This window comes from Cynoglossus semilaevis, chromosome 12 (genome assembly GCF_000523025.1).
Source record: "Cynoglossus semilaevis isolate Cse_v1.0 chromosome 12, Cse_v1.0, whole genome shotgun sequence".
In the NCBI taxonomy this organism is placed as follows: domain Eukaryota; kingdom Metazoa; phylum Chordata; class Actinopteri; order Pleuronectiformes; family Cynoglossidae; genus Cynoglossus; species Cynoglossus semilaevis.
In genome coordinates, this window is record NC_024318.1 from 841,731 (window position 1) to 862,719 (window position 20,989).

Genomic DNA, 20,989 nt, shown 5'->3' on the forward strand with positions numbered 1-20,989 from the left:
GCTACGTTAGCAGGGACATGCTAAACAGCTAATGACTAACTTCGTTCGCTGTGAAAAATAAACTTTATTGCTACTCGTAACGAGAACATGAGATCAAGTCACAATGTAACTAACGGGTGTAAAATCGTGAATTTTTCCTATATTAATTTCTGGTCTAGTAAAATCGTGAAACCGGAATTTTTCCTATATTAATTTCTGGTCTTCTTATTTTTATTTATTTTTAAAAGACCGGCTTTTTAAAACCCACTTTTCACCGTGTTTTCTCTAAAGTAGCTTTTGATGACCGGCTTTTTAAAACCCACTTCCGTGTTTTCTCTAAAGTAGCTTTTGATTGGCTGTATTTAGGTCTCGCGAGGTTTTTCGAATTTTGAAAACGGTTGTGTCAATCATGTCCGTCTGTTCGTCACTCTGACAATTTTTCATGTTTCCAATGGGAGAACCTGAAGTAAATACAGATCACAGTCACACGCGCTTTTAAAATGGTGAGTGACGAGATTATTCCTGGACATTTTTTTTTTATTTTAATTTTTACCAGCACGTTCTTCATTGTGGTTTTACCTTCACAAGAATGATAACAAGAAAACAGTTTTATTCAGGGGCTGAAAAAAGCTACAATAAATATATATTGACTTCAGTCTGATAGGTAGAGAGTTAACTTTTATTGATCTGAGGCCATAAACTTAATTAAATAATAATAATAATGAAACTTCAATTTAAATATAGTTATGTTTGTTAAATGACAAGCTTCTTCAAACTCTAGTCTCAAAATCTGTTTTTTCAGAGTCAGTCTGCTTTTTAGGACTAATCTGCTGGAGTGACTGCTGAGCTTTCACCCTGAACACGTCACACTTCTCAGGGAGGAGGCCTTTGTTGAAGAGCACAGACGACAGGTAGGAGAAGAACAGGATGGCAGCAATGGCTGACAGCATGGAGATGGTCCTTACTGGAGCATACTGGACCAAAACTCCATCTTCAAGGACACATCCTGGGAAGCAGAGAACCACTGGCAGTCCCAGTGATGTGTCTCCACTCAGCAGTCTCAGCATTGATCCCACCACACAGCCTATCACTGCTCCATAACCATTGGAGATGTTGAAGAAGACAATGCAGAGCAGCTGAGGGAAGATCACGATGTAGGCCACTTCAGCAGTGAGAAACCAGAACAACAGGGTGCTTTTGGTCACGTTGGTCAGTAACGTACAAACCAAACCGACAACCAACATTGTAGCCTGGATCAACCACCGAATCTCTCTGTCTGAGGCCTGGAGAAGAAAGTGGAGAAGAGTCAGAGTGGTCCAAATGCTTGGTAACTGTACCTTTTCCAGGTTCATCTTCTCACCTGTGGCCTCAGGATGTTCTTGTAAATGTTTTTGGTGAAGATTGAAACAGCAGAAATCAAGATGGAATCAACTGATGACATCACAGCAGCAGCCACACATCCAGTACCAATGATTGAGATGAAAGACGGAGTGAGGTGCTGCAAGGTGATGGGCAGGATCAGAGCTGCTTCTCCACGTTCATATGGAGATGGAGAACCATAGGAGGTCAGGTTCCAATCTGAGGAACAGGTAATATTCACACGGTGGGATGAAGTCCCAGAGCAGCCTTAATATTTCTTCACATGTAGAAAGAAGTAGCAGGTAGCCACTAGAGGGTGACACTGAGTACTCTCTGTTTTTGATCTGTGGCTGATATCTAAATTAAGTTCATTCTTTTTGGATTTTTAAAGTAGACAGACATGTGTCCATTAGCTCCAGGGCTGCAACAACACAGTATCCAGTTAAAAGACTTACCTACAGATGCAGCAGCTGCTCCAAAGAGGATGGGAGGGATTGCAAAGACAAGAAAAACGAAGGCAGCAGCCACACTCATGAGCTTGGCGGTGGTTAAAGAAGAAGCGGCCATGGTTCTCTGGTGGAGGCACTGAAATCCCAGACTCCCAAGGGCCTGAAAAGATACTGCTGTGTGTTATCTCTACATTGTAAAGTAAAAACCTCAGTCTGTGATAACCTATTAACTTAACAACTTAACAAGCCCAACCCCAGTCACCCTTGGACACACTTTCTCAAGACACATCTAGACTTACCTGGAACTCTTGCATCACATTCACCTCAGCAACTCGTTAACCTTACTCAACTGTTCCTGTAGTCCATCCACCAGTCACTGTCCCAGCCTTCACCATAAATTCTCTGACTTCTAACTCCACCCTCTTCTTTTTCTCTCACTACACACAATGTACTGTACTCCTCCCCCAATCCTCCCTTTCTCTCACTACACACAGTGTACTGTACTCCTCCCCCAATCCTCCCTTCTTTGGCTAGCCTGACCTGGGAACACCTCACAATCCCCCCAGAAGTGTGTCTGGGTGTCCCTGTTCAGACTTTGGTCATCTGGGGTCCAGTAACGAAGGAACGAATTAAGTTTAAAAACCGAGGTTCCACTGTAACTGTTAATACTGTGCTGGTCACTGAGAACCTCAGCTTACAAAGAATAGGAATTCATCAATCATCAGGCCAATGTTCTTCACTTCCAGGTCACCTATCCAGGGAGTGTGTAAGGTGTTGTTCATCAGTGTGAGGCCAATGTCCAAACAGCTGGGGTTCAGCAAGACAAAGGGAACACAGAGCCACTGCGGAGACACATAAGCAGATGAATGAGTAACACGCACTGACTGTTCTGTATCGCTGAGTACCACAAACTCACTAAACTAAAGAATATCAGAGTCAGCTGTACGACGTCGGTGTAGGCCACGGAGTAGAAACCACCCAGCAGGGTGTAGATGATGGCGACGGCAGCAGAGACCCAGATACACAGGGTGTAGGACAAACCCAGGACCACGCTCATGGTTCCTCCTGTCAGAGACAGAGAGCCTGTAGATTTCTGCACATCTCCAGTCTGTGTCTCTTTGTCTGTAACTCACCTAAACCAATGAGAATGTTGGGCATGCTCATTACATCCATGGCAAGTCCAAACAGAGAAAGGCCGGCTGTGAGCACTCTTCCATACTTGGCGTAGAAAAGGTCCATTATTGTCACACACCGCTGTTCTCGCAGGGGTTTAGCAAACACCAGACCACCTGGATAAAAAGAAAAACACCAACATCAGAGACAGTCAGACGCAGCAGACGTGTCAGTCATACCGTTAACAACAACACAGATAGAACATTCAACTTACACAAACAAAATGACACACTGTATGCCACTGTCATGACGGCTGCCCACTGAAGTCCCATGGAGGGAGTATACACACCCTCAGCTGTGCCCACAATCATCCCTCCTCCCACCCAGGTAGCTGCAGGAAAGAATAACAGAGAGAAGTTGTTCGGATGAGGCGCAAAAATGAACAGCAATCGATGGTTAATGACAAGAATTGAATGTAATAATAATATTATTAACCGTTATTATCATTATTATTATTATTGATTGGTGGTTGATCATGTGGCCACACCTGTCAGGGTGAAGACCCCCACCATCCAGTTGATGCTCCTGTTTCCCAGCAGAGTCATATCTATTTCACCTGCTCCACTTCTCTTCTGTGTCCTCCTGGCCTTGAAAGCTGCCCAGATGCCGGTCCCCAGCACCAACAGGTAGAAAAAGGCCATTGATATCACTCCTGGGATGTTTACTGCCATGATGACGGATGTCCTGCTTCCACATGGACTGATATCCGACCGAGCCGCGATGCAGGAAAGGCAAACTAATCTGGAACACCTTTGTCAGCGGATGTTTTTGACACCTGGGCTTAATCCAACCAGCAATCTAGACACAGATTTTGTCTAAGCCACTGTCACTGTGCCTGTCAAGAGTTGTTTGTCCAGCTTTCCTTTGATTCTAACCTGACCTTTGGTCCTGACCTCAGTTTAAGATCTAATTATGTCTTCTTCGGTACAGAGGGAGGGGCGACTGGAATAGAACTCCTCTTTAACCCTTTGTTGAAGACTTGCCGTGAAAACAGTCAGCAGTTTCCCCAGTGTGGGATGAATAAAGTTAATCATGAACTCTCAACTCTTTAGACAATTCTGCACATTTTTCATATGTAACCTGAACCTGTTGAACTGTATTGACCCCGCACTGGGGGAAATTATTGCGTATCAGCAGAATAGAGGACAGAGATAAGGACTTAGCCTCAACCACCAAACCACCACCGCTGTCCCTGTTACGTACTCAGCACGGCAGAGATTACACAGTGCTGTTGTACAGTCCTAAAGCAGTGGTGACAAAATGAAAACTCTTCAACTGTTGTTGTGGTGTATGTGTAAGTTTGTCTCATATCCACAGGTGAACACCTCAGGTACAGTCTAATTACATTGTCATTGGTCTTTTCTGTTCTGAATTTAATAGAAACTGTTTCTTTATGCTTTTTTGTCCACAAATGAACTAATGTGTCTGTCTCCGAACCTCACATCCAATCACAACTGACAACTTGGACAGAATTCTGTCCAAACCTAATAGTCCATCTCTCATGAACTGCAGCAGAGCCATAAGTTTTGTGGTACTGGGGGAGTGAGAGGGTCTGTCATAATGGCTTAAAATTCTGCTCCAGGTGAGGCTCGAACTCACAACCTCGGCATTGCTCAACTGTGTACTGTCATATAAGTACCGCGCGCTAACCGATTGCGCTACTGGAGCCCGGCAGGTTATAGCCACATAACGTTTTTTCACCATGCACTGAAGTCATGATGTGATGACGTCGGTGACATTTTAATCTGCGATTATGTCAACACTCTGGTAACTTCTACTATGGCTAGATTTCTGAAAACAACGAGAATTAATTACGTTGAAAGTATGAATACATAATAATTTTATTTCGTTTTTATTTAGAACGTTTCTTCTGACGGAACAGGAAGTGCTGTACACACGTCCTGGACATGCGCAGAGCACAGTGAGGTTTGTTGTTAGCATGTTGTCAGCAGCGGGTAGCCGAGGAAAGAGCTGTCTTTTTTCCTTAATTCTTCATAGTAAATCCCATATATATGTTAACCATCTGGTGTCGATAGTTAATGACTCAAAGTGAGCAGCGGTGAATCCTGCTCTTTGACTTTAAGAGGGTGAAACAGCTACGTTCCATAACCAAACACAGCCCACTGGAATGAGCCGGTGTTGTGAAGTTTCATCCTACCCAGTAGCCAAATTAACTGCGCATGCGTACACGTGCACGATGTGTCTGAATGCAGTTTGAATGGCTAATACTGCGAAGCATTGTCATTTATATGTAGTCATAAAACTTAAAGAATATGTATTACGTATTACGCAGATTAAAAAAATATACCAAAAAAATCCCGTTCTACAAATATTCCGTACTACATATTATGATCCGTTCTGTTACCATTTGTGAAAATAAAAAAAGGGGGGACACAGTTGTAGTTAGACCCGTTCACCTTAGTGACTGTCAAGGCAGTGACCTTCGTCAGCTCCATAACTCCGTGGTCGTTGACTCACAGAGACACACAGAACCACAGTTCTCCGTTCCTTAATGTGGACTCATCTGGATGTCCGTTAGTCAGTGGAGCATTAAACCCTGGATCATGAAGCTAATAAATGACAAGAGGTCAATCACACTGTTCAACAGTGTTTCCACAAATGTGTCCATTTTTCACATTTTAGTTTTTTCCTCTGGTTCACAGATTTCACATCAGGGTACTTAATCAAACATTTACTATAGGTTTGGAAGATAACATTCAAGCACGCCCTGTGAGATCGATCATGTTCGTGGTAGTACACACACTCAGTCTTACACAGATCGATCATGGTAGTACACACACTCAGTCTTACACACACTCAGTCTCACACACACACGCACAGGAACACACACCTTTTTCAGGTGTTCTGTGTTTGCTGCCCCTGTTTTTTATCAGGATCAAAACTTTTTAGTCTGTAACAAAGACTGTCTTGGTCTGATAACGTGAAGCAGCTTAATGTTTAGCCCACATACACACACACACACACACACACACTTAGGGAAGTGCAGGGATTAAAAAGGTGCACAGATCCATATGCTGCCCCAGCATGGAGACGAGGAAGCGGTGTAGAGTCGGAGTCGGTGATGGAGATGACACAGGTGAGATTTCTGTTGTATCAAAGTCGAGTTGTTGAGTGTGAACGACTGAGAGACACCGTTGACCTGTTGGTGTCATTCTGTTACTTTTGTTTCATCTGTGAAATGATGCCGATGCTTTTAGAGCTGTTTGACTGTATTGTACACAGAGATGAAACAAAGTGACGGTGACACTGAAGTATTCCAGATCTTCCGTTAACAGCAGAGTTGTTAGAGGTTTTCTCAGCCCATAACTGAGCTAATCTGGATTATTGACTTGTTAATCCATATTAGAGAGTGTAGCCTGCAGCGTGTCCAGTGGAGAAGGAACATATGAAAACAGGTCAGGTTAGAGCATATTTAAAACAATGTCGGTTCCAACAATTGTATTGAGTCAAATTAAATACTTTATTTAAATGACGACAAATTCAGTGATGAATTGAACGGAGACTCGGTTTTTATGCTTTAGGATTCTGTGAATCTAATAATTTCATGACTGATAACTGATGACTGCATCTGTTTCTGCCGCTACTTTACATCAGAACCAAAGAAAATCTGTAATACCAGCTGTACATTAATGTTGATCTGTAGCAATTACTACATGATTTATATAAGTAGTTTGTTTCCTTTCAGAATCAGTGATCACAGTGAATATCTTTGGATTTTTATTATATATATATATTTAAAAAATCTACAAAAATAAGTCACCTGACTAAACCAGGTGTTTTTTAATATTTATTTTATAATTATTATTATATTATTTATATTCTACAGAATTATATTGCAATTCTATAAGTGGATTTCACTTAAAGATTTTACTGTATTTGCTGACTCTAGATTCAGTTTATTTGGTGGATGTGAACCAATGTCTCTCTGTGACAGGAACCAGTGTTGGTGATGAGAGCCCAGTGGAGCAGCCTCGTCCTCTGTCCGCTCTAATACGACTCTACGTGTACGCCCTTCACGGCTGCCTGTGTGAGGTGGCCTTCACTGCTGTGTGGGACTGGTGCAGCACCCGGGACAGGAGGCTGGCAGGTCACAGCAGCCTGTGGGCTCTGCCCATGTACGCAACTGCAATCTACCTGATGGAGGGGCTGAGATCGTGGCTCCTGGCCCGACGTCAGCCGCTGCATGTACGTCTGGCGACCTACACGCTGTTCATCTACTCCTGGGAGCTGAGCTGGGGGGCGGTACTGCAGCTGCTCAGGGCCTGTCCCTGGGACTACTCTGCCTTTAAGTACAACCTGGGAGGTTTGGTTACTCTGGAGTATGCCGTTCCCTGGGCTGTGGCGTCTTTTGTAGCAGAGCAGCACGTGATCAGGAACACGCTGAGGATGAGACTGCACAAATGAGCTGAGACCAGTCTGGAATGATGTACTTGTTCCAGAGACCTTATCCTTGGATTTCATTTGCTTTATTTTTGGTTGCCATTAGACAAAGATATTTCACAAATTAAAAAGCTTTGACCATAAAGAAAAGCTAGGGTTTTTTAAAAATGTTTGACCAGTTTTGTAGTTAAACTACAGGTTCGGTGAAAACTCAGAGTTGAGTTTTTACGCCTTCATGTTCAAATGAACATTTAAAAAGGGTCAGTTTTCACAGTGATTAACACAACATGGAGGTTTATGACTTCAATTCAGTATTTGGTGCATAGTTGACATGATTTGGGGTGATCTACAGTCAAATTCTTTTTTACAAAAGTTAAAGTAACATTTTATGTTGAGTTCATGTCCATGTCAGCAGCTCAGGGTCTCTTCCGTTCTGGGTTCTGAATCACCATCAGAGCAACCGTCTCTCCATCTCTGTCCCAGCAGTACCTGCAGGAGCGGAGATGACAAAAATATTTATTCAAGTTTGTTTTTTTTAAATGTGATTGACTCAGTCATATTCATCATGTCAGTCATTATGTTTTGAAAATTATGCCATATTCATCATGTCAGTCATTATGTTTTAACTATTTTGTTCAAAACTATGCAAACTACAACATATTTTTGTTTGATGTTTGACTGACTGGCTCTGTTCAAGCAGTAGGAGACTCTCTCCTGCAGAGAGATGGTGGTTCTGTCCATTCATAGTTATTCTAGAGGATCCTTCCTGAAAGAGGAACAGAGAGAAGGTGAAGTGAAACAAAACAAAAGTCAGAAATATGTGGTCAGAATACCCCAAGGTCAAAGGTCAAGTAAACAAAAACAGCAACAAAATAAATGTAAGCAGTCCTGTCAGTGTCATGTTAGTACACTCACCATCTGCCAAATCCACACATCACTCTGGCACACTGTTGTCTCACTCTGTCCATGTCCAAACAGCATGACCTGTAAGAAGTAAGAAGTAGTCCTTTAAGGAGTATAAACATGTTGGTTTTTTTTTAATCTCAACAATAACTAATACCAGCTCAGTACCAGGAAGATGACAGAAAGGCTTCAAGTCTGTGATCCATTACCTCAGTCTCAAACTGAGCTCCGAACATGTCAATGGTCTGGCCACTGGTCAGCGAGAGCTTCTGTTTGTTCAGCCAGTCTCTGAAGCAGAAGGGTGACATCAACTCCACGGTGTTCAGATGGAAGAGGGGCTGTCGGAAGACTTCATCTGTTCAACAAACAACACTGATGATGGAACCTACTGGAACCTTCTGACAGGAATCACATGAACCGCAAACCAACTCACTGGGCTCGGGTTTTCCGGTTCTGTACTGTTTCGATGCCATGAACCTGTAAGTGTGTGAATATCGGACAGAGAAAGTTGGCGATAGTTTCAGTGAAAGTTCACTCAAGATTCAGGTCCAAATCAAGACATGAAAAGGTGTTCAAGTCTAAGATGTCCAAGTCAAAACAACTTACTCTTTGATAATTGGAACCAGTTGAGTTCCCAGATCCTCACAATAAAACCATCTCTCAAACAGGATGTCTGTGGTGTTCTCCACATAATACCTGAGACAAAAGACTCGGTGAGACTCAACGTTCTTACCTGCTTCATATTAACTACAATAGAAGAGAGAAGAGAAGATGGAAACCTCAGGCAGTCAGTTTCAGTCAGCAGTCGTCTCCTCTCCACCACCAGTCCCACGGTGTTGGCCTGTCGCTGTGGAGAGTGAGGTACCCGAGCTGGAAGCAGAAACATCTAGACAGGAAGTGGGGAGAGACACACGGGCTAAAAATATTTTATTTTCTGATTGTAATTTGTGAATTATTTTCATCCTGTCTGTCCTATCATCAGCTCACCTCCCCCTCTCTGATGTGCACATCCTTGTGTTTGTTGTTTTCAATCACCTTCAGACACATGTCTCCCTTCAGCTGATAGAACAACTGTTTCAAGTAGAAAATCAAAACAACAGAGCTCTCAGGTTCATGGATCAGTGAGTGTGGAGTGACGTGGTTAAGACCATCAGATATAACGTTAGGTTGAGTGTGGTTACGTTGTTAAGACCATCAGATATAACGTTAGGTTCGTTCCCAGATCCGCCACAGTGAAAAGGTTCATCACAGACAGGGAGCAAAGGTTGAACCTTTTCTACTGCAACTACAGAACTTCCCTGCTTCAAATGAAACACCATGGGTTACTCTTAAAATGCCCCCTGATCCCTCTAGGGGGCATTTTAAGAGTGATCCATGTTGTAGATATGAATAAAAATGAACTAGGTCTGATCGAACTGGTATTGTTTATCCAAATTGAAATAAGTAAATATTCCTAGTAGCAGTAGGACGTGCTGTACACACTGCTGCTAATGTCTTACCTCCTCTCCTTCTTCAATGTGATAATCTTTCCTGGTGTTTGGACCTCCGACAAACATGATGTTCAACTGGTATTTGTGCCTGAGGAATCAGAAAAACATCTACATTCCTGTGTTCACTTCACGCTTTGTTGTTCAGTTTTCTACTGCGCAAGTGTTTTGTTATTGATATCACAGTAAAAGAAAATTGTAAATATTATTAATGATGGCCTATAAGAAAATAGAAACTTTAACTGCACACAAACATAACATGCCTAGAACCTGTGGTAGAACCTGTAGTAGTAGAACCCAAACCCCAGCTTTACTTACATGAGTTTGTTGCACACTGGTGGTAGAAAAGCATTCTGATTGTCAGCGATCCACTTTTCCACATTCACCAGGAGAGAACGTTCACTCATTTTGTCATGAAGTAGTCAAGGTCGCTGGCAGAAACTTTTCAACGTCAGCTTGTCTGACTTGATCAAACAATGCGACTGACACTCAGTTCCACTACGTTAAAGCAGATTTAGGGCAAATGGGGAGGGGCTTAGTTAACCCAACAGGTGAAAGGTTGCTTTTAATGGTTCAACCAAGTAACAGACCATTGACCTTTTGAAATGACAGAATTTTACTCCTGTCTCCTTCCTACTTTTTTTTTTTACTTAATTCCTACTTTTGCAGTAAGTTTTAACTGAAATACAATGTGGTGAATATGCAAATGTCTGTCTTCCACAGAACTCAGGTATAACCGGTGTTTGAAGAATAATCCACAGACATGTCAAACATGTTAAAGAACAAATTAAATAGAAACCAAACATTATAGAAACCAGTATCATTATAGTAACATATTTCAAGCAACACATGGTAAAACACAACTGACACAATGGAAACTAACCAGTAAGACAGATGTCCACAAGTAGATAGACGGTTTATAGAATAAAATTGAATAGAATAGTCTTTATTGTTGTTATAACCATTATGTATCTTCAATATAAAAAATTCACAAACTTGGAGGGGCTCTTCCTAGGATTTATATAAATGTTTATTAGAAATATCTAATAGCAGTAAAGTAAAACCAGATGAAGCCACTAAATACAGGAAAAACTAAAAGGTAAACAAATACTGACATATCTTAATTAATTACGTCATATATATATAAATAAAACTACATTTATGGACACGTTTCAGAGACATTTTTTCCATCTGTTTCTAATAAAACACGTTTCAGAGACATTTTTTCCATCTTTATTAAAATACATTAGAAATACAAATTAAAATCAGTTTGTAATAGTTGAGTAACAGTATACCACAGCGTTAGTGCGTCCATGATGTCAACACGTTCTAAAGTAAAATGTCGCCGCAAATCGCAGTTCGTTGTGTTTTACACTGTACATAACAAAGTTTTTTTTATTTATACATGATACAAATGATTTACTTTGATGTGGCCTCAAATGGAAGCTCGTTTTGGGAAGTGCTTTGATGCACATTGTGGAAGCTAGCTCTGAATAGCCGATGCTAACGGCATCATTTCTCATCACTAATCACGTGACCTGTGGCCTAGCCAGGAGGCGCCTCCCAGGTGCTGAGCGTGTTGCGCGCCGGTTGTCCTGTAGTTTTGAATAAAAAAAAACACACGTCCTTTACTGCAGCCGGACTATTGTTTAGCTGGGGTCCATCCACAGCCGCAGATGCGTTTTGTAAACCCAGTTGGATATGATTATTTTTTCCGCTTTTCGGATTTGTTCGTTATCTTCTAACAAGAAGTGATTCCGGGTCAGCGTGAGGTTTGAACGGTTCTCTCTGTGGAAAGTAACCATTGTTGTAATCAGGTCGAGGCTGTTTTCATTTTCACTCACCCATTCTGTTTAGTTTTTTGGGGGGATTATACCTGAAAAATCTGGACAGCCCCTTCAGAGTGTCATGAAAGAGATGTCAAGGTGAGTCCATTTTCACCTTACGAGCAAATAAACGACGTGCAGCCCTGTCTTGAAGAAAAGGCTAACGTGGGCTAACTGTCATAGCAACCAAACACGGCCTGCGTTCGCCGTTTGTCAGCTAACCCCCTTGTTTGTTTTGCGTAAAATACGCAAAGCTACTACAAAATTATCTTGGTTCGTTCACTGTGTTTTATGAAGTGCCATTTTACATCTTTCCAATGAGTTTAACTTGGAAGTAAACGATTATTTTGAGTAATTCTTCCGTAGCTGTAGGCTAACATGCGCTATCTCGCAAATCTGGCTAGTCTATCAGCGCTGTTTGTAGCAACTAAGCTAGCTTTATTTTCCTACCAGCTGAAGCTGAATATGGGCTTAGTAAAATCGCCTTCTCGAATTTTTGACCAATTCGTATGTGCAAATACATGTTTCGTCGTTTAAGCACGTGTTTCAATTAATCAATTAAACCATTTGCTTCCACAATGTTGCAAGTTTTTACACATGAATGCGCGCTGTTAGGAACGAGAGGTACTGTATTTCGCTCAAAAGCCCATTATGTTAGCTCAGAAATGAATATATGCCGACGTTTAGTTGGTCAATACTGAAATATATGGGCACATTATTATTTTTAAACTAAAAGACAGTGTTGACAAAATCCTCACAAATTGAATGTTTACAAATGTAAATCTGTCATCAATGGCTACACTGTAGAATGAACCCCATTACGTTCAGCACAAGGCATTTTGTATCAGTATATTGAGTATTAAAAGAAATACTAAACTACTGTAAGTAATACACATTTGAAAGAACTTTTTATGTTGTTTACTTTTGTCCTACTGTGGACCTTTCCACGTGTATAACAAATTTAAAGGAATAAAAACACATGTGAAAGATCATTATTGCAGCGTGATTGTTTATTGACTGACTCAAATTGTAAGTGGCTTTGGATAAAAGTGTCTGCTAAATGTATTGTAATGTAATTATTAGCAGTGTCTCCTTGTATACTACCTGTCATTCATGCATTGCTGGTACCTTCGTTGCAGCAACATGCCTGGTGGGCAGCAGCCTCAGAAACATTATGGCATCACCTCTGCCATTAGCCTCGCTCCTCCAAGAGAAATTGACCACCAGTACACCAAGAAGCTTTGTGATGCAATGAAACCGTTTGGGGTATTTGAAGATGAAGAGGAGCTGAACCATCGGTGAGTCATTAACACTAGTTTGGTTAAAGTTCTTTCACCCAGGCTGTGGTCATGCACGTTGTTCTTTGACTTCTTTAATGGCAGGTGAAACACGACCACTGACACCATGAACACGGGCCAGAACAAAGCAATCTACTACTGTTCTTTTCTATGGTCTGAACCAGAAAAAAAAGACATTAAAAAAGTTCAACTCTATCTTTGACGGAGTTGAGACAATGACTGGACTTTGGATTACAATGAAAAAGTGACATGAGAAAATGAATGTTCTCGAACCAAATTTATTAATTATAGTATTTTTTGTGTGAAGTTGTCATTTAAAGCTTCATGTTTTTACTGTGTCAGTCACACATTAGCCTGAAGCTGTGTCTCCTTTCAGACTTGCAGTTCTTGGGAAGTTAAATAACTTTGTCAAAGAGTGGATCGCAGAGATTAGTGAATTAAAGGTATGGTATCTGTTTTGACATTCTGTTAGACATCATAGTTTTTTTTGTCTTGTTTTTTAAAAGTGACTTGATTGTTTCTGCTTCTTAAAGAATCTTCCACCATCAGCCATTAGCTGTGTTGGGGGCAAGATATTTACATTTGGTTCATATCGTCTTGGAGTTCACACTAAAGGTACGTGGAGCTCTAGCCTACGTCATTCAGTGCTGATTGCTGTGATATGTCAGGATGCAACATTAAAAAACTCCTGATTAAGTGATTAACTTTAAAAACTGTCAGCACTTCTAGCTGTTACAGAGTTAACACAAGGTCGAGTGAATGCCTGACCTTGGTTGCATCATATTTTCCTATGTACTTGTATTACAATTCAAGACCTTGTGCCTCACAGGCATGAACTTGTTTTATTTTTCTTATCAGATTTTTATTCAGGCATGTCAACCAAAATATTTGATTGTCTGGACTTTAGGAATATTTTAAAAATGGTAACACGACACTTCCCACCTGGATATGCTTAGAACGGTGATATTTATAATTGTCATTTGTTTTCGTTCCATATACCTCTTAAACCTAGTTTACTCTTATTGTTTTATGCACCTTCCTGTCTCCCAGGGAGCAATACAATATGTGGGATTTTTATCATTACTTCAAACAAGACCTTGATCACAGTGACTGTTTATTTCAGGGGCTGATATTGATGCCTTGTGTGTGGCTCCACGTCACGTAGAAAGAAGTGACTTTTTCCAGTCGTTCTTTGAGAAATTAAAACAGCACGAAGAAATCAAAGACCTGAGGGTGAGTTTCTCTGTCTACCATGATGTGTAGGTTTTTTTTCTAATTGTGTTAAAACATACACTCACCCTGCCTGTTTACACTCTCTTATTTGGTTTATATACATATATAATGGTTATAAAGTGTGTTTGACCCAGACCGCTTTCTGAAATTGTCTTTGTCTGTGTTTCTGGTGTAAAGGCTGTTGAAGATGCTTTTGTACCTGTGATAAAATTCAAGTTTGATGGCATTGAGGTAAGTTGCTTTCTGTTGTGACTCTCTGACACTGAGTGAATGGTTTGGAGCAGATCTCATTCCATTTCCTGTTCTGTTTCCTCCTGAACAGATTGACCTGCTTTTTGCCAGACTGGCCTTACAATCCATTCCAGACAACCTAGACCTCAGAGGAGACTCTATCCTGAGAAATCTGGACATTCGCTGTATCCGCAGCCTTAATGGTACCTGTTTGACTGACTCACATTCATGGACTTTTGAATCTGTCATTTAAGGAAGAGAAAAGTTTACCAGACTTAGATAGTTATTTGAAATATGTCTTGTCGTTAAAATACAATACAGCTCATCATTGTGTGCAGGACTTGAAAGCATTTAACTAATTTTCAAACAGTCTCAGGCCACAATTATGAGTAAAATGCATTTAACTAATAAACAGTCTCAGGCCACAATTATGAGTATTTAATAATTGAGTTTTGTAATTTTTTTTTTCCCCAGGATGTCGAGTGACAGACGAAATTTTGTACCTGGTGCCAAACAAAGAAAACTTCAGGTTGACCTTGAGAGCTATCAAACTGTGGGCAAAACGTAAGTTGACTTCAAACATGTGTGGAACTGTCATACAACTCTTTAAATCAAACTATTAAAAAAACATGCATTAGTTCAACAGAAATACAAGTCGACATAACCCAACATTTTAATGTACATGAGGATGTAATGATGCATCATGAATCAGTTAATAAAAACATGTGACAACTCTTTCCAGTTCCTATTTTTTTCCTCTTCTTCTGTTGTTTCATATATTAACAGTTAACCAGGTCAATCAGACCAGAGCAGTTTGACTTTGAATCAGAGCAGATCAGTGGTGATGTGCAGTGTTTCTGGAGAAAAATGTGACTTTCTTTCTCTTCTGTCATTGAAGGGAAAAATTTCAGTTGATGAGGTTCACAGACCATTTCAGTTTCGAAATGGAATCATGAAAAAGGAATGGTGTTTAATTCGTCAGTTTGTCCTGGTTCAGACTTTTCCATGCCTCCAACAGATCTGTGGTTCAAATCACTTAACTTTTGGTTTTCTCCTCTGTGGTTGTAGGTCGTGGGATCTACTCCAACATGCTGGGTTTCCTGGGTGGAGTGTCGTGGGCTATGCTCGTGGCCCGGACCTGCCAGCTCTACCCTAACGCTGTGGCTGCCACACTCGTACACAAGTTCTTCCTGGTCTTCTCCAAATGGTGAGAATGGATGGATTTTTGCTGCTTTAGCTGCTGTTCCCTCCTGTTCCTCATGATGGCAGTGTGTGACTGTATCACCTGAGGTTGGTGTCTTTCCTGTAGGGAGTGGCCAAATCCTGTGTTACTGAAACAGCCCGAGGACAGTAACCTGAATTTACCAGTGTGGGACCCCAGAGTGAGTACAGTGCTCGTTGTCCTGTTTATACACACACATCTCACACACACACTTGATGCTCTGTTTCTCTTCAGAACTGTTCTGTGAAATAAGTAATTTGATTTTTTTTCGTCAGTATTTTTTTAAATTAGTCAAGTTTTTCTTTTTTTTTTCGTCAGTATTATTTTTTTAAATTAGTCAAGTTTTTCTGATTAAATGGATTAAGGTTCTGTCCATTTGAATTAATTAGAAAAAAAAATGCTCTGAAATAGAGGCTGCTCTAATGCTCTCTCATTCATCTCTCCTCACGTCTGTCCTCATGTGACCACGACATTGATCTGGTCGTCGGCACTGAGTTCCAAAGTCCATAAGCTGTGCTGGGAGCTGGGAACACCTTCTCCATGGACATGTCCCTTCAGTTCAGGGCCCTGTTAAAAAAAAAAAAAAAAAAAAAAGGCACAATGAATAAATAAAGGTTTAAATCGAATCAGATGGAAATGAGACGTTTTTGTTGAAATGGCTTCACTTTTGGTCTGCTCTGAGAAGCAGTGGAAAGATGTGAATAAGACTTAGAGATCACGTCCAGACCATAATAAACCTCAGTGAACACTTTCAGTCTCTGAAAGTTCTTTTCTGCATTCATTGACTTTTGTGTCTGTTCTGTCACTTCTGCAATAAACATTTTTGAAATGTCAGTTTTGTTCATTCCCTTCAGTTGTTGTTCAGCACAGACATAGTTTTATTATATTATTGTTAAAAATTAAATATTTACATTTTGATGAAATATTCTTTATTCTGCTTGTACATGGTTTGTTAAACTGTGACATCATACTGGTCAGAGGTCAGTGTCATTACACCTGTGTATGTTTTCTACTAAATGACAAGGAGTAAACACTGGCTTCATTCTGTACCCCCCCCTCCTCCCCCCACCTCCATCTTTAGGTCAATCCGTCCGACAGGTATCACCTGATGCCCATCATTACACCTGCCTATCCTCAGCAAAACTCCACCTACAACGTCTCCACGTCGACGCGCACCATCATGAGTGAGGAGTTCAAATATGGTATGTAGTTGAATCCCTTCATCATCAGGTCTGTGCTGCGGTGAGTTCTGGCTTCAACACTGACTGTCCATGTCCCGCTGTCCCCAGGCCTCAGCATCACAGACGAGATTCTCCAAGGGAAGGCAGAGTGGTCCAAGCTGTTCGAGCCCCCAAACTTTTTCCAGAAATACAAGTAGGTTTGGTGTTTGTCAGTAACGGTGTTTGGATAAAATAGGGGAAAAAAATAATTCATGAATTTATCGTTTTTATTTTTGTTGCAGACATTACATAGTCCTCACTGCCAGTGCATCCACGGAAGAAAACCACTTAGAATGGTGAGGAAAGAGTTCTTCAGAGTTGAACGTGTCAGCTGAGACAGTGGAGGTGACTTGGTCTGTTTTTTTTTAACCTCAGGATTGGTCTGGTGGAGTCCAAGATCCGTGTTCTTGTGGGAAACCTGGAGAGGAACGAGTACATCACGTTGGCCCACGTCAATCCCCAGTCCTTCCCAGGGTCCAAGGAAAACCGCAACGAGTAAGTCCAGTTGTGTCCGTGCACGTGTTTTTTTTTTTGAATCCTTCACTAACGAGGATGAAACACGTGACTCATTAACCCTTACCGTCCCCCGACAGGAACGACTTTGTGTCCATGTGGTTCATCGGGATCATCTTCAAGAAAGTGGAGAATGCTGAGAGTGTGAACATTGACCTGACGTACGACATCCAGTCCTTCACAGACACTGGTAAAGTTCTGGAACTCTCCTCAGTCTTTATGTTCTTTAACCTTTGACCCTTTACTTTATAAACAAATGTTATTTCTTAACAGCAACAGATGTAAAAAAAAAAATCAAAACAAAGGACCTGTCAGTCCTGGTGCTGTTGATTGATGTTAACAGTGAACTGTTGTGTCCAGTGTACAGACAAGCTAACAACATCAACATGCTGAAGGACGGGATGAGAATCGAAGCGACGCACGTGAGGAAGAAACAGCTCCATCAGTATCTCCCTCCTGAGGTGGTGCAGAGGAAGAAGAGGGTATGAACTGTTCCCAGCATGCATTGCTTCATTTCGGGCCCCAACCTGTGATGTGTCTTTTTATCCCCTTGTCTCGTCCTCTCTCTGCAGAGCATAGCAGAGTTGAACCGCAGCTCCAACGGTGGGAGCTCCAAGCGGATCTCTCTGGACAGCAGTCACCTGGACAGTTCCAGGGACACGGACTCTGGGACGCCGTTCAGCTCCCCCACCAACAAACCTTTAAAACCCACATCAGACACTGACGACAGGTAGTCATTTATTTACATTCTATAATGAGCACGTAAATAAACAGATAATCAACTCTGTCCTGCGGTCGATGTCTGTCCGTTGAATAATTGTTGATTTTTCTCTTGACTTTTCAGCGTCAGTCCTCCTAAACAGCTTTTTGTAGAAGTTTCCCCGATGGCCAGTGCAGCAGAAGCAACACCACCAGCAGCAGCAGCATCAGCATCATCATCATCGGCGGCAGGAGCAGGAGCCAGAGTCTGCTGCCACAGACCAGGGCATGTCGATCCCTGTCATTGGCTCCAGTGAGTTCAACTGTCCATTTTTTGCAGCTCGTTACAGTTTTTTGTGTGGTCCATCCTGAAGGAGAAGAGGAAAGCTGGTCCAGTCTAAATCGCTGACGCTGCTCTTTTACTCTGCAGAACCTCCAGTGAAAGCCAGGCCTCCCTCCCCACCAGCCAGCAGCAGCAGCGTGAACCCTAATGCCACCAGCAGCCCCAAAGAGGAGCCCAACGGACTGGAGGACTCCGTCAACGGAGCTCCTGCCAAGAGACCACATTCACCCACACAAGAGGACGTGGCCAAGAGGCACAAAGACGCAGAGGTGAGGACAAGTGTCTCCCCTCTAAACCGGTCCATTTTGCTTCCAGTCAGATTAGCGATGAACTCGTGCTGATGACTCCTGTTTGTGTGGCAGGTGGTGTCCAACGACGACTCCATATTTAAGGAGCCGTATCCACCCAGCTCTGACTCCTTTGTACAAGGAGATGGACCCAATGTAGGTCTCCCCGTTTCTATTCTTATGGGGTTGATTTGTGTAACCATAGACAATGGTTTGATTCATGTGACCTTTGACCCTCAGACTCCTGTTTCTGGATTAAAAGCTAAGCCCATTCCAACAATCGATACCTCAAGAACACAGGTACCAGATTTGGTGAAACATCACCTGCTCTGATTTTTTATTTATTTATTTATTTTTGCCCTGGTCGTAGTAACTAAAACGAGTCCAAACTCTTCTCCTCTTTCCTCAGAGACTTCCTAGCATGGAGCTTCCAGACGCCTCCTCCCCACTGCCAACCAGCAACAGCTGCCGTGTTGTAAAGAATTCCATCAAATTGGCCCTAAATCGACACAGGTGAGCGTCACTGGTTACCATGGCAACAACATGTGCCCCTTTGTTTTGTTTTTTATTGTTTTTCTATTTTAACATGGCCTTTGTTTTTTTTATTGTTTTTCTATTTTAACATGATCGCCATCTCTGGTGTCACACAGCATCACACCTCCGAAGCAAACGTGTGAGAGCAGCCTCACTGACGCCCCTGCTGCCGGTGAAGAGAAAGGCATGTCCATTCCTGTCATTGGCTCCAGTGAGTGTCCTTTTTTTTTTTTTTTTTTAATCTTTTCCAGCAGGTGTCATTAGTGTGCTATGTTTTGAAGTATTTTAGTACTACTGACAAAAATACTTTTTTATACAATTATGATGAAGAAGAAACTTAATCAATAAATAAGATTAGAACAGATAGAGATTAGTGATTAAAAAAAGATTGGATTTGTCTTTGTCAAAATGTAGAAGGTGTGAGTGATGGAGGTCTTCCAGAAACTTCTCCTTCAAAGCCAGTGAGAACACCATCAGTCAGACTGGACTTCAGATCTTTAACTACTCACAGGGACACATCGTTTACTAACAAATATTTGGTGTTTACTTTTTTTTTTGTGTGTAGAACATGGAGCATCTAAACACATAGCGCCCTCTGTTGGAAGCTCCATCCCCACATTAGTCAGCCGGGGACTGGACCCACTGAACGGAGCCCCCTCCAAAAGACCCCTGTCTCCGCCCGTGGAGGAGCAGGCCAAGAGGCTGAAGGAAACAGAGAAGGCCAGAATCCACATAGCCTGAAGACCCCCCCCTCCCTCCCCCCCATACAGACTCGGTTCTCACATACACACACACACACATACATACAGGTGGGGGCTTACAGTGAAGTCAGACACCCAGACAGTGACTTCAGACCAAGAGTTTTGTCCTGCAGTCAGGTCTCAGGCGGGGAGCAGCAGGACGCTCACCTCAGATCTTCAGAGATTACAGATTTGACAGTGGACCCGGTGGTTGAGTCGGTGTTCTCCCCTGCCCCTCTCTGTTGCCCTGATGGGAGATTTATCACGACTGTGTGGAGACATACCGATGTAGGAACTGAAACAGCCGTTGTGGGGGCGCAGCAGTCACGGAAAGTTTATTGTTCTTTTTTTTCTCTCTTTCTTTTCTCTTTTTCAGTCACAGGTTTTAAAACGTCCCAGGACTGCTAACGTTTTCTTCAGGCACTTCTGCTGATTTTCTTTTTCTCTCTTTTTCTCCCAAACAGACAGCTGTACAGTTAATGTTGTTGTACATAATTTGTTTTCATCTTAAAGAAGAGCAAAAGATCAGTGTTTAATCTTTTGACCATTCTATTCTAGTTTTATCTAAAAGAAAAAAAAAATGTTTAAAAAATTACAATTTTTTTTTTTCCCTTTACTGTTTGTCCAAGCAAAGTTTCTGCAGCGCTGGATATTTTTTTGTTAACACTGTACAAGTTTCAGGAGAAGATGATCAGGATGTTGGACGAGGCCACGTGTTGAGCCTCTGATGACACCCAGAGGGAGGTCCAGGGTGGCGCTGTATGGCAGGGTGGAGGTGACCACACAGGCTCGCTGACACCGCTGGTGTTCTCAGGTCAAGAAAAAACCAGAGCAAGATCCACGGCTCCAGCAGGTGGAGCCACTGTGCATTTTTCTGAAAATGGGTAAAATAATTTTCAGTTTTTGTTTTGAGTTCAAAGAATCGGATCAGAACATTTTTGAACGCAGAGGTTCTGCAGTGGTTGTCGCACTGACTCTCCAGTGCATTAGAAGGACGGGTGGAGGTCGGTGTCAGTGGTGTGTCAGTGGTGTCGGAGTGGTGTCGGTGGGAGACGTCAACCTGATGATGATGTGTCTGGAATGGAATCCTGG

At 42.0% G+C, this 20,989-nt stretch overlaps 4 protein-coding genes and 1 non-coding gene across 9 annotated transcripts; 2 read left to right on the top strand and 3 right to left on the bottom strand.

Moving 5' to 3' along the window:
• Positions 1-646: 646 nt before the first annotated feature.
• LOC103386913 (high-affinity choline transporter 1-like) lies at positions 647-5,684 on the bottom strand. Its single transcript, XM_025060865.1, has 8 exons — positions 3,448-5,684; positions 3,175-3,291; positions 2,921-3,076; positions 2,704-2,852; positions 2,486-2,629; positions 1,794-1,947; positions 1,340-1,557; positions 647-1,262 (listed from the first exon to the last, which is right to left on the bottom strand). The coding sequence occupies exons 1-8, from the start codon at positions 3,629-3,631 to the stop codon at positions 750-752; spliced, it is 1,635 nt and encodes a 544-aa protein (XP_024916633.1). The 5' UTR covers positions 3,632-5,684; the 3' UTR covers positions 647-749.
• Positions 4,535-4,628, bottom strand: trnai-uau (transfer RNA isoleucine (anticodon UAU)). The gene is made up of 2 exons: positions 4,591-4,628; positions 4,535-4,570 (listed from the first exon to the last, which is right to left on the bottom strand). It is a non-coding gene; the product is annotated as a tRNA-Ile (tRNA).
• Positions 5,685-5,749: 65 nt separating the features above from the next.
• LOC103386898 (transmembrane protein 229b-like) lies at positions 5,750-7,511 on the top strand. Its single transcript, XM_008321323.3, has 2 exons — positions 5,750-6,057; positions 6,916-7,511. Exons 1-2 carry the CDS (start codon positions 6,006-6,008, stop codon positions 7,383-7,385), a joined length of 522 nt encoding a protein of 173 aa, XP_008319545.1. The 5' UTR covers positions 5,750-6,005; the 3' UTR covers positions 7,386-7,511.
• On the bottom strand, positions 7,431-10,251 carry haao (3-hydroxyanthranilate 3,4-dioxygenase). Its single transcript, XM_008321324.3, has 10 exons — positions 10,070-10,251; positions 9,764-9,842; positions 9,252-9,335; positions 9,044-9,150; positions 8,871-8,960; positions 8,698-8,741; positions 8,474-8,619; positions 8,277-8,345; positions 8,045-8,127; positions 7,431-7,850 (listed from the first exon to the last, which is right to left on the bottom strand). Exons 1-10 carry the CDS (start codon positions 10,156-10,158, stop codon positions 7,778-7,780), a joined length of 864 nt encoding a protein of 287 aa, XP_008319546.1. The 5' UTR covers positions 10,159-10,251; the 3' UTR covers positions 7,431-7,777.
• A 1,035-nt stretch (positions 10,252-11,286) lies between these two features.
• papolg (poly(A) polymerase gamma) lies at positions 11,287-19,879 on the top strand. Of its 5 annotated transcripts, none has more exons than XM_025060877.1 (20): positions 11,291-11,676; positions 12,717-12,875; positions 13,252-13,318; positions 13,409-13,490; positions 13,999-14,108; positions 14,286-14,339; positions 14,431-14,542; positions 14,814-14,903; positions 15,408-15,546; positions 15,649-15,721; positions 16,643-16,763; positions 16,851-16,935; positions 17,024-17,077; positions 17,157-17,276; positions 17,375-17,484; positions 17,655-17,776; positions 17,867-18,024; positions 18,139-18,306; positions 19,572-19,618; positions 19,723-19,862. In XM_025060877.1, exons 1-19 carry the CDS (start codon positions 11,660-11,662, stop codon positions 19,582-19,584), a joined length of 1,854 nt encoding a protein of 617 aa, XP_024916645.1. In that variant the 5' UTR covers positions 11,291-11,659; the 3' UTR covers positions 19,585-19,618; positions 19,723-19,862. The 5 variants fall into 5 exon arrangements, with proteins under 5 accessions (XP_008319548.1, XP_024916646.1, XP_024916645.1 ...); XM_025060876.1 differs by lacking the exons at positions 19,572-19,618; positions 19,723-19,862 and adding exons at positions 18,424-18,605; positions 18,699-18,779; XM_008321325.3 differs by lacking the exon at positions 19,572-19,618 and having other exon boundaries at positions 19,723-19,879.
• Positions 19,880-20,989: the final 1,110 nt, after the last annotated feature.